A 14643-nucleotide genomic window follows, 5' to 3' on the forward strand; every position below is an offset into this window, starting at 1 on the left:
CAAGGACACAACGACCAAGACTGTCGGAGCCAGGGCTCGAACCGGCAACCTTGCGATTACAGGACAAACTGCCAACTCTTGAGCCACGATCGCCCGTCAACACATTCAGCACACTTTCATAAGTAACTGCTGCCCAGCAGGGCATTCAAACTGTGGAGGAAAACCAGGAGAGCTGCAAAAACTTCAAGTTTCAGGCGCTCTTCTGAGTCCTGTTAAACATGCAAACACAGACCTGATCCTAGGAAGTCGCTTACGTTGATTTTATCTTTGATGACAGCTGTCATGGCTTTTGTGTTTCTATGCTAGTTTAGTGGCTCCTTTTGTTTTTGAAAATGTGTTTTTGCTATTTTCCCTCATCATTTATTTTATCCTCTGTCAACAGTCTCTCTTTATATTCCACTTCATCTTCTTGGTATTGTAATATTTAGTCACCATTTTTTGTGATGTCTTTCTGTTTCCTTAGTTGGGTTCCTGTGGTTGTCTGGCCCTCCCCTTTTTGGAATGTCATTCTGTTTCTATCGTGTTTCTATGTTTGCTTATTTGCATCAAGTCTGCATGTCTTAGTGCGTCTCAGTGTTAGCCATTTCCTGTTTTATTTTGATAGTCTTGTGTACCTCGTATTGAGTTTTACCTTCCCTATTTTACCTGATGTAAGTTGTGTTCCCTGGTGTTTCCCATCTCCCTAGTTACCTGTTGCAGATTTATTTTCAGAGTCTCTCTCTGTTTTTTGTCGCGTCCTCCCCCACATGGAAGTGTGTTTTCACTGTCCAGCACTCTCTGACTTTTCCTCCAAGTAAGTTCCCTGTTAAGCATATTTTTGGCCTTTTGTTTTTAATGGACTGCTAGCAATAAAGCTGTGATTTTATCAAGTCCTGTCTCCTGAGTCTTGCATTGGGATCAACTTCTTGCTTTCCACACTGCTGAACCGTGGCAATAGCAGCTAAAACCTGTTTAACTTCAAACAAAGCTAAAGATTATAAGGTGAGATGTGACATGTAGGGTAAACGGACTGTTCTCTCTGTTGAGGTCAGGAAAGCGATTCCGCTCCCTGAAGACCAACACAGAGAGACTGAGGAGGAGCTTCTTCCCGCAGGCGATACGGTCTCTCAATCACACCACCACACAGTACTGACCCACACATATGGTTCTTACACACACACTGGACTTTCTGGACATTGTTTTCACTTCATCACTTAAATCACTTTAAGCATATTTGCACTGCACAAGACATAATGTGGATTGCACAACACTGGTCACTATATTCTTCATTTCCAGTTAATACTTGTACAGTATTTTTTTTTTCTTTAGGTCACGAGCAGTTGTCTAAGCATTTCACTGCATATCGTACTGTGTATGACTGTGTACGTGACAAATAAAAATTTGAATTTGAATTTGAAAAACATGTTCAATTCGATGTGGATCCTAATGCAACGGCTTATTTCTACAACAATATCAGCATTTTTCCTGACCACTCAAAAATGTTTTGGCATCCCACTAAAGGAAAACCACCAAATTTATATATTAAGTTTAAATAACGAAGAAAAAAACACATATTTTTGGAATTTCTAGCTCAGATGAGAGAAGGCATAAAAACTTCAGAAGAAAAAGATCAGAAGACTTACATTAAATGGCCTTGGGGCAGGCCTCTTCATTAGCCTTACATCATAGCGGTTGCCTGGTGAGCTAAATAGGTGATCACTGTTATTTCTAACAAGTATGGATTTTAGTTACTCATATTTATAATATATTTATATGTATATGTGGAACAAAAAGGCTCACTCTCAACCAAGAAAACCCCTGAATGTGAATCCAAATTCCATGTCTACTGGAACATATCAGTAAATCATTTAGATGTCCACAAACCTTTGGCCACTAAGTGTAATTCTACCTGTGTAAAAAGGGACTATAGAAGGAACAGTTTCATCATTAATCTACCCATCGATTACTGCCTAACATTACACGATCATCGGGTGTATAAAATGGTAGCAAATAGTAAGTGCTGATGTTTAACAAAGAAAAAAGCAGCAAATCTCAGCAAAGAAGAAGCAGAACTTTTTAGCATCAAATGCATAACATGCCAAAAAAACATAATTTCTTCAGCTCTCTGACAAAGGAAGTATAAAGTCTAACCAGGTTACATGCAGTAAATAACTATAATTAAAACTCATCTGGTCAGGTTTTACAGGTTACATCAGAGAAAATAATACTTGAAGAAAATGCAACTAAAATTGATCCCCAATGAATATGATGATGTTGACTCTTTAATATTCTGATAATGAGTCTGTGCCGTAACGAGCACGACGTGACACACATTGCTCTGCACGCCGGCCCACGAATTTCAATTCCCATCAGGTGAGCCCCAGTAAAGTATTTGCATTCCTACTGTAACGTACGCCGAAAAACAAGTTTCCAGGGAGCGCAGTGCACCGCAGCAGATTCTAATGCATTTTAATAAAGCAGATGGCCCAAAGGTCAACAAGCAGTTTGCTGTAATTAATGACCTATTACATGTAGCATACCACTGTGGCAGCCAGACATTAGCCACACAAACGCTGTCTTTTATTATTTTTACTGCCAACTTTTGACCAAATTCTAAACTTTACCTCTCAAAACAACAACTACAAATTAATAACAGTATCAACTTTTTTCACACCTATAAGTCAGGCTGAAGTTTGCCTTCTTCTGAATTTTGTTTGGGTGAATTAAAACATGTTCAAAAGACATCAAAATCAAACAAACAGTCATTTTGCTTGAAGTGTCCAGTCCCAGTCTGCATTTTATCTTCTAGTTATTACACCACGATGTACCAAATAGGCATGGACTCTACAGGGCTTCAAGCAGTCTTTGAAAAAAGATTTTAGTCGAAGTAAAGCTTCTGAAGCTTCACGTCAAAATGAGCCAGCTGATGCGGTGTGGTATCTAAACAGCGCCTCCCTTTGAAAGTTTCCAAGCAAGCCTGGATGGAAAGAAGCCAAGGGACACACCCAGAGAGAGTACATCAGTAAATGCCATCTTAGTTGTTGACGGTTTAACTATTAATGGCGATCGTGGCTCAAGAGTTGGGAGTTCGCCTTGTAATCGGAAGGTTGCCGGTTCGAGCTCCAGCTTGGTCTCGGTCGTTGTGTCCTTGAGCAAGACACTTCACCTGTTGCCTACTGGTGGTGGTCAGACACCAGTGGTGCCAGTGTCCGGCAGCCTCGCCTCTGTCAGTACGCCCCAGGGTGGCTGTGGCTACAATGTAGCTTGCCATCACAAGTGTGTGAATGGGTGGATGACTGGATGTGTAAAGCGCTTTGGGGTCCTTAGGGACTAGTAAAGCGCTATACAAATACAGGACATTTACCATTTATTAGCAATTACCCAACAGCCAGATATCAATTAACAAAGCACAATTTCGCTATGTTAACTTTAACTAGGCTAAATTACGCAATCTGTGTGAAAACCTGCATTAAGACTAGGTGAGTCTGACAAATTTAGCTCAGTGTGCAATTTATTGCCTCCAAAAGTCCAGCAGGGGGCGACTTTCCTACTTTCAAAAACAAATCTGACAGCCCTGATACGTCTTCCTTGACCAATGGCCTCAGTAAGCACTATTCTAATATGTTTATGGTCCCAATCACAAGTTTAAATCATTACTTAAAAGAACATGATGCTAATTTTGAAGATTAAGGTCCCATTTGTGGTCCACATCACTGGTCCACATAATGTGGACACCAACAAAGTGACGATGAAAATAATTAGCCTGACGTTTCACAATGAGACCAGTCGCTCCATCGTTCCACTTTTTTTCTTTTTCCAAAAAGAAAAAAATCTTTTCCAAAAGTGTACAAATGTCATGCTATGTTTGTGCTGGCTACGTGTTCAAAGATTAAACACTAGTTTGTTTCTCACAGACAGGAATAAATTATACCAATTAACTAAAAACCCTCAAAGACAAGGTATTGCACCAGCTGTGTGGGGCAATCTGGAATATTTAAACATGAGCACTAGCCCAGACTTTCACAATCGGTGCCTCCTTTAGTGCTGTGATGTCAAACTCAAAAAATCTATTACATAGCTATTTACTTTGGTGTAGCATGAATGGCCATGTGGGAGGTGTTTATCAGTTAAGATAAAGCTAAAACCTTTGAAATATAGTTAAAAGGCCAAAATGTACACCCTCATTCCTGCTTTTTGAAGTTGACCGGTTGGAGTCCAGGCCGATTCTGGCCCCCGGACCTCAGGTTTGACACAACTGATTTTGTGAGTGAAGCAACTAGGACTCTTAAACTCTATGTTATTAACATGGCACACCATATTCATGCCACTACTGGTGTCTTCGTGTCACGGGGGAAAGTCACCAGCTTTCACTTAGAGCAGCCTGCAGGCTCATTATGAATCCGGAAGAGGAGGAGGGGGTGATTTTTATGAAGAAACACGTGAAATTTGTGGCTTTTTCTTTTAATTCAAAATGTCCTACTTGGGAGTGTTTGCTTTTAACAGCAGGTGGTGATATACCGATGCAGGTACGCCGGGCCACACAAGAGGAAGTCGGTTTGATCTTTAACTGTTGTCCTGCCGTGGATCAAAATGTAAGCGATCAGTGTCGGTGTGGTCTCTGAGGGGGGAGATTACTGTTGACCTTCGCCTTTACGTTGTAAAAAAGAAGAAGAAGAAAAAAAGGCTACATACACTTCAAAGGGTGTGTGAAATATTTAGCCGTTCACGCGGGCTTAAATAGCCTAAAAAGACACGTAAATATGGCCCGTGTTTAGCTCCACGAACACGATAAAACTGAAGGGTAGTCTCTCAGCCCTATAGCGGCTAGCGAAGAAAAATTCGCAGATGTTCTGCTTTTTTTTCCTTTATTGGGGTCGGGAAAGAAAAGAAAAACACGGGTTAGACAATGATTTAGAGCGGCTTTAAAATGTCCGAAAATCACCGGGTGACACAACAAACATTCCCACTTACAGGACTTGGTGCTTCGTGGCTGGATAAAAGTCGCTCGGGGCGATGCAGGGCGGCGACTGGGGGCATCGGTAGCTATCCAAACCGTAGCTTGAGTGAGCGCTTGACAGCTACAACCAGGAAGCCCGGCGGGCACGTCGAGCGATGTCGGGGAGAGCCAATCGGAGGGCGGAGCTCGGCTGAGAGCGTCCAATTGGGTTCGAGCGGAGGCGGTGCCACGTAAATTGATGTAAGGCAAAGGCAGGATTGCGCAACTCCGCTCTTTTCTTCATCCTCCCTGGGGATAATAACAACGAGCCAGCTGTCGTTTCCTCTGTTATTTAGGACAGAAGGCGTGCACATATAAGTAAACCAAGCACCCTGCAGATTAAAGCATGTGTAGTAGTATTCTTGTGTTTTTAAAAACTACATAAAAAGTGTAATTTTATATACTTTTACACACGTTTACAACTAGATAAGTCCAATCTGAATCCCCCACTGCAGCCGTACATCTATTAAAACTACATTAAACTTAATTATAAACATAATTTCCAAATTCACTGAGCCGCTTTCTAACCACACACACACACATACTCACACACACACTCTCTCACACCACCCCTCTGTGGCCAGTGCGTGCGTAATGGGGCTTGGAGCGCGTAAGCACGTAAACAAAAGCACATTGTCGGTGCCACTGGCAGCCAGTCTGCAAAGCCAAAGAGTGGCTGAAGTGAACAGTCATTTCCATCGCTCCGTCCATACAGCCAGAGAGCTTCAGAAGATCCACGAGCAGCAACACAGTAGGGATGGGATTACTCACCAGCGTCCTCCCGCACTGGATCCACATCTAAGGTAGTGGAAATGTTACTCTTTTGAGTTTAAATGGGGGGACTGGGCTCGCTAACAAATTATCTGTTGTTTCTGTTTCGTGCCAGGAGACGTTTGGGGCACAATAGGAGGTTGTGGAAAATCAATTGTAAGGTGAGTTTGCTTGTTTCACCTTAAAAAAATATTATAATTAAATATATCAACAAAAAAGCATTGACGGTGAATTCCAGCGACATTGCCTCACTAGAGCATCACTTTATCGCACTTTTAAACACGTTTCATCATCTGCGTGTGTTGTTGCAGTGATCATGCCGTGCGTCCAGACCCAGTGCGGCTCGTCGCCTCAAGGAGCCAGCCCAGCCTCCCAGAGCTCCGGCGGAGAGCGCAGCTGCGACTTCCTCACTCCGGAGTTTGTCAAGTTCAGCATGGATCTTACTAACAGTGAAGTGTCGGCTGGAGCCTCGGGCCCCACCTTCGGCCCCCTGGCGGACTCTTACGGCTCTGGGTACGACGTAAAGCCCCCGTGTCTGTTTCAGATGCAGGTCCAGGGGGAGCTGCCGTGCGTCAAGGTGGAGGATGCGCACGGGTGCCCGCGCTATCAACCGAATCAGCACCCAGCGCACCAGTCAGACGAGCTCCTTTCTTCCCCGAGCCCCGTTTATTACTACCGCTCCCCCTCCCCGCACTCCTCCCTCACGCCCAACTTCCAGCTTCCGTCGGGACACATTTGGGAGGACTCCGGCTCCCTGTACAGCTTTCGGCAGGACTATTTGGCGACGCACAGGAAAAACGCGCTGTCCAGGTTTTCCCTGCTGTCCCTAAAACACGCGCAACACGACGGCCAGAGTTTGTCCACGTGCCAGGTGAAGTTTGACGGAGCTCTGGCGCACCAGCAGCTGGAAACACCCACCGTTTTGGGCTCCACCGGCCTGGGCAAACAGAGCGGTGTTGGATTTGCTCACCCACTCCATCTCGCGCACGGCCACCACTTTATGGAATACCAAACTTCTTCTGCGCCCGGCCGAGGACCGCTGAGCTCAGAGGGGGTGTGCGCGGTATGCGGGGATAACGCAGCCTGCCAGCACTACGGAGTGCGCACCTGCGAGGGCTGCAAGGGGTTCTTCAAGGTTTGTTTTCAGTGAAGGCTTAATACAAATCTGCAGTTTTAAAGGAAACTCTGAAGATCTGAAAGTTGTTTTTTATGGATATTTACTCCCTTTTTTAGCACAAAAGTCTTCCAACATTTCTGTGAAAAATATGATGAAAAAATAACTACACACCCACGGGAATTATATCCCATAATGCAACTCTAATTCCAAGTAATTGGCTATAATATAAAGCTTCCCCCGGGGAGCTCTGACCGGCCTTCTAAATTGGACAATAGACTCCAGAGGCACGTTTTGTTCTCTTGGTCTCTTGACACGCGCGTTAAACGTCGCGAATGTCCTGTATGAAAATGGTCACCAACGTGCCGTGAATCAAAACCTTCTCCTTCGTCTTTCACTGGGAGATTCCCCGGGGCCAGTCTCCAAATTATGAATGACCACGACCCTCTATTTACCCAGACCTGCCTGTCCGACTGCTCAGTGCCTCAGATGGCCCACAGGAGCAAGAGTGCTGCCACTAATTTTGAAGGAACAATTTAACCCCTTGTTAGGTTACTTTTACCTTTCTTATCTTTCTAAAATGGCTCAAAAGTATTTTTTTTAACAATGAGCCCTCTGAGATGTATTGTCATGACAGTATGTTTATAAAAAAAAGTCCGCTATTACTATTGTTATGTCTCTTCTTGTTGTTTCTTTCATAGGGACCGTTTTTTTTTTTGTTCCTTTTTCTCATATTAGATCTTTTAAAAGATCCATATGGCTCCATATTTCAGACTAATCCACCAGCACACGTTTCTAGAGACCAAAATTGTGCTTTAATTTGAAAATTTTACAAGAAAATTTCCAAAAATCTCTTACTAGAAAAAGAAAAGGTACTGTGTAAAGTTTTAGTGAACAGCAGCAAGTGGTAGATGTGTTTAGAGCACTGAAAGTTGTTTCAAGTTTTTAAGAAACACACCAACAAGTCAGATTTTTATTAACCAAAGAGTCCTTTAACCATCAGGTGTGTTTGCTGGATCAGGAAGAAGACTGATGTAAATTCGACCACACCTCAGCCCGAGAGCCATGAACCTATTAAAGTGCAGGATTGTATTTTTCAAAAGGTATATAGAGTAATATGCAGATTCTTCTTCTCTCTGTGCAGCGCACAGTGCAAAAAAATGCCAAGTATGTGTGCTTGGCTGCCAAAAGCTGCCCTGTGGACAAACGCAGAAGGAACCGATGCCAATATTGCCGTTTCCAGAAGTGCCTCGCAGTGGGAATGGTCAAAGAAGGTAAACTGATAGAGCCAAAAAGCTTCTTAAACCATTATTCTTGGTGCCGTTTAGGAGGTCAGAGCTGAAAAGTGTCGCCCTCTTCATCTTTTCCTCTGCAGTGGTGAGGACAGACAGCCTGAAAGGTCGAAGAGGTCGCTTGCCGTCCAAACCCAGAGCTCTTCCAGACGCCTCCTCACCTGGCAGCGCCCTCCTGAGCGCCCTCATCAGGGCGCATGTGGAGTCCAATCCTCCACCTTCTCGCCTGGACTACTCCAAAGTAAGTAGAACTGACACTGTTGATATACGACTAAGACATAGTAGAGTTATAATCATTGGTATCCTCCTTCCTTCCAATCTGATCCGACCGGTGACCTTTAAATGCAGTTTAAAGAGAATCCAGGAAGTCCCCCAGGAGACGATGCTCAGCATGTCCGCCAGTTTTATGACCTCCTGACCAGATCGATAGAGGTTATTCGGGGTTGGGCGCAGAAGATCCCGGGTTTCACCTCTCTACCTAAACATGACCAAGACCTTCTCTTCTACTCTGCCTTCCTGGAACTTTTTGTTTTACGGTTGTCGTACAGGTAAATAACCTTTTACACATTTTATATAGAATTTATTTGCCTATTTACTTATTTATTTATTCACCTCTGCCCTCCAGCTTCACACGTTAACCACAGGCTGTTGTAACATTTCAGATCCAACCCAGAAGAAGGGAAACTGATCTTCTGTGACGGGTCAGTGTGGCACCGGCTCCAGTGTCTGCGGGGCTTTGGCGAATGGATTGACAGCATTGTTGAATTTTCTGCCAATCTGCAGAGGATGAACTTGGACGTCTCCACCTTCTCCTGTATATGCACCCTCGCCCTGGTCACCGGTGAGACGTCCAAGAACATTTTCCGCTTCATGCGATTTACAAAGCTTAAAGACATAACCAATAAATGCTACATTCAAGTGACCCTGGATTATCTATTTTGATAATATTCAACATGGGAATGTTACCATTTATAATATTTTTTGTCATTAACACAGCTCCAGTTTAAAAAAAGAAAAATCAAAATAAAGATAAAAGAACAATATTGTATAATCAGTCACATTATTAAATCATGCCAGGATGTGAAGCTTTAATTTACTGAGGATAAACTTTCCTGAATGTGAACTACATGTTTAAGGGATGACAAGTAAGCTGGACTGATTGTTATTGATTTAGTTTCTCTAAATCTAGAGAAAATCTAGCGAAACTTGGCAAAAGGTGTGCAATTTTACATAATTTGTGACGCCATGTTCAAATTCAAATTCAAATTCAAATTTTATTTGTCACGTACACAGTCATACACAGTACGATATGTAGTGAAATGCTTGGACAACTGCTCGTGACCTAAAGAAAACAAAAAAGGAAAAGGCTATGAATAAGATAGGAAATAAATATGAAAAATTAAAAAGGGTAAATTTAACTAGGAAGGAATAAAATATAAATTAAGGTTAAAAATGAAATAACTGTACAACACAAATTAGAATGAAGGGTAATTTAACTGGGAAAGAATAAGATAAAATATATAAATTAAAGTTGAAAATAAAATAACTGTACAACAAAATACACAATATAGAACTATATAAGAATGTATGAAGAAATATAAATAAATATATACACAATAACAGCAGCGTGATTTAAGTAATGAAGTGAAAACAATGTCCAGAATGTCCAGTGTGTGTAAGAACTGTATGTGTGGGTCAGTACTGTGTGGTGGTGTGATTGAGAGACCGTATCGCCTGCGGGAAGAAGCTCCTCCTCAGTCTCTCTGTGTTGGTCTTCAGGGAGCGGAATCGCTTTCCTGACCTCAACAGAGAGAACAGTCTGTTGTTGGGATGGCTGAGGTCCTTCACGATCTTGTAGAATAATAAGTGCAATAATTAGTGTAACTGGTTTAAATAGTTATCTAAAAGTTCCAAGTAATTAGCCCAGATTAAAGGGTAATGGCTGGAAATAGTGAAAAAAACAACAAACAACAACAAAACAATAGTTTGTTTGACAACTTGTTGATAAAAGTTATGGATAAATTGTTAGTAATTTAATTATGGTTGAAATAGTTAGCAAATTATAATAACTAACTTTCTAGTTAAAATAGATAAATATCTTAAAAATGATTTAAAAGTAATGGATACGTTTCTATTAGCTAAATATGACTGCGAAAAAGTAAAGACAACAGCTAAAGTTAGCTAAAAGCAAAGACGTAATATTATATAGAATCTTTTAAAATAACAAAAATGGTAAAAACAAAAACTTTTGGGGAATAATTAGTTTAAGGTAATTTAATAGTGTAATTTGTTTTTTTAAAAAGTGGTTGAAATAAAGAAAACAGAATTGATAAAAGTAAATTGTTTAAATAGATTTGTTAGCAACAACCAGAGGCTCAAAAAATGTTTAATTAAATTTATTGGATAAATGTTTGCTATAATTAGCTAAACTTATCAGCTAATTAACATTACAGACAGTAATGATTGGAAAAGCACTGACACTTCTACCTAAACAAAAATCTCTTTAGTCTACAATTTATATGATAATGGTTGAAATGTGGTTCATATAATTAATAAAAAAAAAAAAGTTAATATGGGATAAATAGCAGAGGTGGGACCAAGTCATTGTTTTGCAAGTCTCAAGTAAGTCTCAAGTCTTTATCCTCAAGTCTCAAGTCAAGTCTCAAGTAATGTCAGGCAAGTCAGAGTCGAGTCTCAAGTCACTGGTGTAAAAGTCCGAGTAAAGTCACAAGTCTGAAATTTTGAATTTCAAGTCCTTTCGAGTCTTTAAAAAAAAAAAAAAAAAACGAAAAAATAATGTTGCAGTTATGCTAAATGTAAATATTAGACCATGTAATTTTTAAATCTGTGTTTTTCTCAACACATGACAAAATAGTGAACTTAGAAAATATACACAAATTGTGAAATTGCACCTCTTTAAAATGCAGCTCAATTAAACCTAGCTCCAAGAATAATTTTCACCGACAGTTCTGAGATAAGCTGCATGTTATTCTTGGATGCAGTTTGGCACGACATAGTAACTTCAGGTCACTGCAACAAGCCCAGGTACAGTTTACCGACGGATGGGTACAGGACCTTGAAATGCACCGTGTAGAACGAAAGACCATCGTACGTATCATAAGTTTACCAGTCTCACAAATCGTCGTCATAAATACACATACGTTAACAGTTTATTAATAGGACCTTTAAGCTCAACGGTAATTAATTAGTAGTGGAAATAATTTCTGGTACGCGTTACAGAAATGCAGCAGTGACAATAATATTGTATGCTGTAATCGTACTGGGCAATTAGTGATACAAAAAACCTGTTTTATCCTGTGAATAAACGTATATGTTTTTGTCAATGTACCATAATAACAGAAGCGAAACGCAATATTGTGTCAGGACAATTCACTATTTATGCACAATAAACAAAGGAGCATAGCGCGACAATTTCTGTTCAGCGCCAGACTTGCTTGTAACCTATATCACCAATTATGTTATGAAAATGACGCATTAACTACAACAGAAGATTTGCCTTTGTGTAAATGCTTGGAGCAGACTAACCTGTGAGCTGGAGTGTTCTGGGACGTTATATTTGGTCTTTGAATGGCTGCAATCCAGGCCACCCATCGCGTCTTTGTTACTTCGGAAACATGGCTCGAACAATTTCTCTTCAACGACGTAATCCGATAACAGCCGATCTCTTTACCCGTCGGCTTTCCGTGGCTGTCATGCGACCGGCTATTGCAGTTAATGATACAACAGCTTCTTGCCATTTTTGTGTTTCTTTTTTATCGCTGTGATTTCAATTGAAAGCCTGCGTGCGCTAGTACCTCTTGCCACGAGTTCCCAGAATCCTTTGCGGTTTTACCCCTGAATGACGTCACATTTTCAATCTCTATATAATATGCATGTTAAATTTTATATTTGGGGTGAAATATCAAGTCTTTTCAAGTAAACCGGTTCAAGTCCAATTCAAGTCCCAGGTCATTGGTGTAAAAGTCCAAGTCAAGTCACAAGTCTTAGAACATTTTTTCAAGTCAAGTCTAAAGTCATAAAATTAATGACTCGAGTCTGACTCGAGTCCAAGTCATGTGACTCGAGTCCACACCTCTGATAAATAGTTTTTAAAATGTTATTAAAATTAATAGTTAGCATAATTAGCTAAACTGACTACTAAAAGGTTAGCTAAAAGTAATTGGGTAGAAAAACTAGTTAAAGCTAATTTGAAATAGTAAAAGAAAACTAGTTGAAATAGCTAAAAGTTTGAGACAAATGAGTTTGTTAGCTAAGTTGAGGCCCGATAAGTGGGCTTTAAAATTGAATAAATTATTAATATAATTAGTCAAACCTATTTGCTAACCAACAGTAACAGATAGCATGGCAAAATCTTAGCTAAACATAATGACTGGAAAAGTATTGAAAATTATACCCAAGCAAAACAATCTTAAATATGCGATTTATAAGATGAATTGAATGGTTGAAATTTGGTTGATAAAACTGAATTTTTAAAAGTTCACATTCTTTGTTATTTTAGAACAAAAGCCTTGAGATGAATGTAGCTACCAAAAGTCTGATTTACAAGTAGTAATTTTACTTAATGAAATTATTGTAGCACCAGTTAAAAGGTAATAAAAGAATTCAATATATCCTGGTTAACTTTGTAAAGTTAGTTCATTTTTTATTTAATTCTCTACAGAGCGGCATGGACTGAAGGAGCCAAAGAAAGTTGAGGAGCTACAGAGCAGCGTGGTCAGGTGCTTGAAGGACGGTGGGACAAGCGCGGATGGAGGCTCGAGCTGTTGGTCCAATCATTTGTCCAGACTTTTGGAAAAGCTGCCGGAACTTCGCACTCTGTGCATCCAGGGCCTGCAGAGGATTTTCTACCTGAAGCTGGAGGATCTGGTGCCGCCACCAGCCATCATAGATAAGTTATTCCTCGACACGTTGCCATTTTAGAGACAAGAAAGGAGACACACAGGGAAACGGTTTTCTGTGGTTTTCTCGCCGAGGACACTGTAAGACCCCTTTTGCTTTGTTCCTGATAATAATTGCTGACTATCTGGATGTTGTGCGCAAAAAAATAAGAAACAAAAACATTTTTAAAAAGTTATACCGAACCAGAAGATCACATTGGGATGAGAACAAGTGAAATGAGAAGTGGAAGCAATTTAATCCAAGAATTGTGACCACTTAATTTCTAAATATAACTTCACTGAAGCATGCTGATGACTTTGAAAAAAAGGATTAATTTCATTGCAAGACTGAAATAAGCTTTTCCTACCATTATTACTCTGTACAGCGTGATTTAATGAGCCCGTCAGGCCAAGATTATGGACTGCAAGTGACTCAGACGACTTTATTTTACGCTTTCTCCTGCTACTCATTGTGTACAAAGGCATTTTGATACGAGACAAGGCGTCCCATCATGTTTATTAGTGATTAATAATATTCATTAACCTCTGTTGTCTTCTCAGAGTAAGATGTCATTGTCCACACTTTCATAAATAAAAGACTAAATGAAGTTACACTGGCTGGACTGCTGGGCCTTCTATCATTTATTTGAAACTATGGTTGGACATTTGATTTTTAATCGCAGGAAATGCAGAGTCCCTTTAAAAATGTTATACTGAATTTAATAACAATTCTAATTACAATATATAACATTTAATTCAACTTTCTAACACCTACTGTTGTAAAAACGCATTCTTAAAGAGATTCAATTATTTTATTTTGCTGTTAAATTTTAATTATGTTTTCAAACTTATATGTAAGTTTGCATTTTTTAAATGTACTTATTGCATAGACCAAATTTATGTCACATTGTTTTTATGCAAAGGTCATTCTTTCTGTACGTGTTGGTTCGTATTAATGCAATTTTTTTTTTTGCTTATTATTTTTTATGCATGCAAAAATGCCATAAAGTACTCACCCATACGAACACATTATGGGTAGCTGGCTGCATTTGTGTGAAATGCTGCAACACAGTTTATTGAAAATTTGCACGATTCATGCAGGAAACAGTAAATATGGATGCTAACGCCTGCCAGTAAGATGAAAAGAAGTAAAAGTAATATGAGCAGTGTTTCTCCTCTTTAGTTAATTTGCCAGTTTTTTCTGATAAGTAATGAGAAAAGCAAACTTTGGAGATCCATTAAAAAATAAGCTATAAGAAACCGTATGTGTGCCTGTATATGAATGTAAAGGTCACACTGGCACTGTTTCTTCAAAGTTGGCAGAGTTTACACAGAATTTTCCAAGGCATGACTGCGTGTGTGTGTGCGTGTGTGTGTGTGTGTGTGTGTGTGTGTGTGTGTGTGTGTGTGTGTGTGTGTGTGTGTGTTTTCTGGCCGTCGGCTGCCTGACATTTCTGCAGCCCTTTGGTTAGATGTGGCATTAAAGAAGTCAGTTTCTGCTGCCGTTGGCAAAGATAAAGGCCCAGGATTCAGCATCTACACCAAGAAAGGCCAAACAGAGCAAATAAATGGAGGCGCCGGTGCTGAATATAT

The 14643-nt window shown here is 40.3% G+C and overlaps 2 protein-coding genes across 2 annotated transcripts in view; one reads left to right on the forward strand and one right to left on the reverse strand.

The window, feature by feature from the left end:
* LOC146608181 (glycerol-3-phosphate dehydrogenase, mitochondrial-like) overlaps nucleotides 1-5034 on the reverse strand; it is a 36663-nt gene extending 31629 nt beyond the window's left edge. Inside the window, exon 1 of the mRNA XM_085347961.1 lies at nucleotides 4951-5034. The gene's annotated coding sequence lies outside the window, so the exon portion shown is untranslated. The remainder of the gene's footprint in view (nucleotides 1-4950) is intronic.
* An 827-nt stretch (nucleotides 5035-5861) lies between these two features.
* On the forward strand, nucleotides 5862-13093 carry LOC146608182 (nuclear receptor subfamily 4 group A member 2-like). The gene is made up of 7 exons (XM_085347137.1): nucleotides 5862-5907; nucleotides 6058-6881; nucleotides 8005-8134; nucleotides 8236-8393; nucleotides 8501-8700; nucleotides 8815-8993; nucleotides 12834-13093. Exons 2-7 carry the CDS (start codon nucleotides 6063-6065, stop codon nucleotides 13091-13093), a joined length of 1746 nt encoding a protein of 581 aa, XP_085203263.1. The 5' UTR covers nucleotides 5862-5907; nucleotides 6058-6062.
* Nucleotides 13094-14643: the final 1550 nt, after the last annotated feature.

The sequence above is a fragment of the Diplotaxodon limnothrissa genome, linkage group LG23, assembly GCF_057381915.1.
Source record: "Diplotaxodon limnothrissa isolate DT_005_m linkage group LG23, D_limnothrissa_male_GT1.1, whole genome shotgun sequence".
NCBI lineage: Eukaryota > Metazoa > Chordata > Actinopteri > Cichliformes > Cichlidae > Diplotaxodon > Diplotaxodon limnothrissa.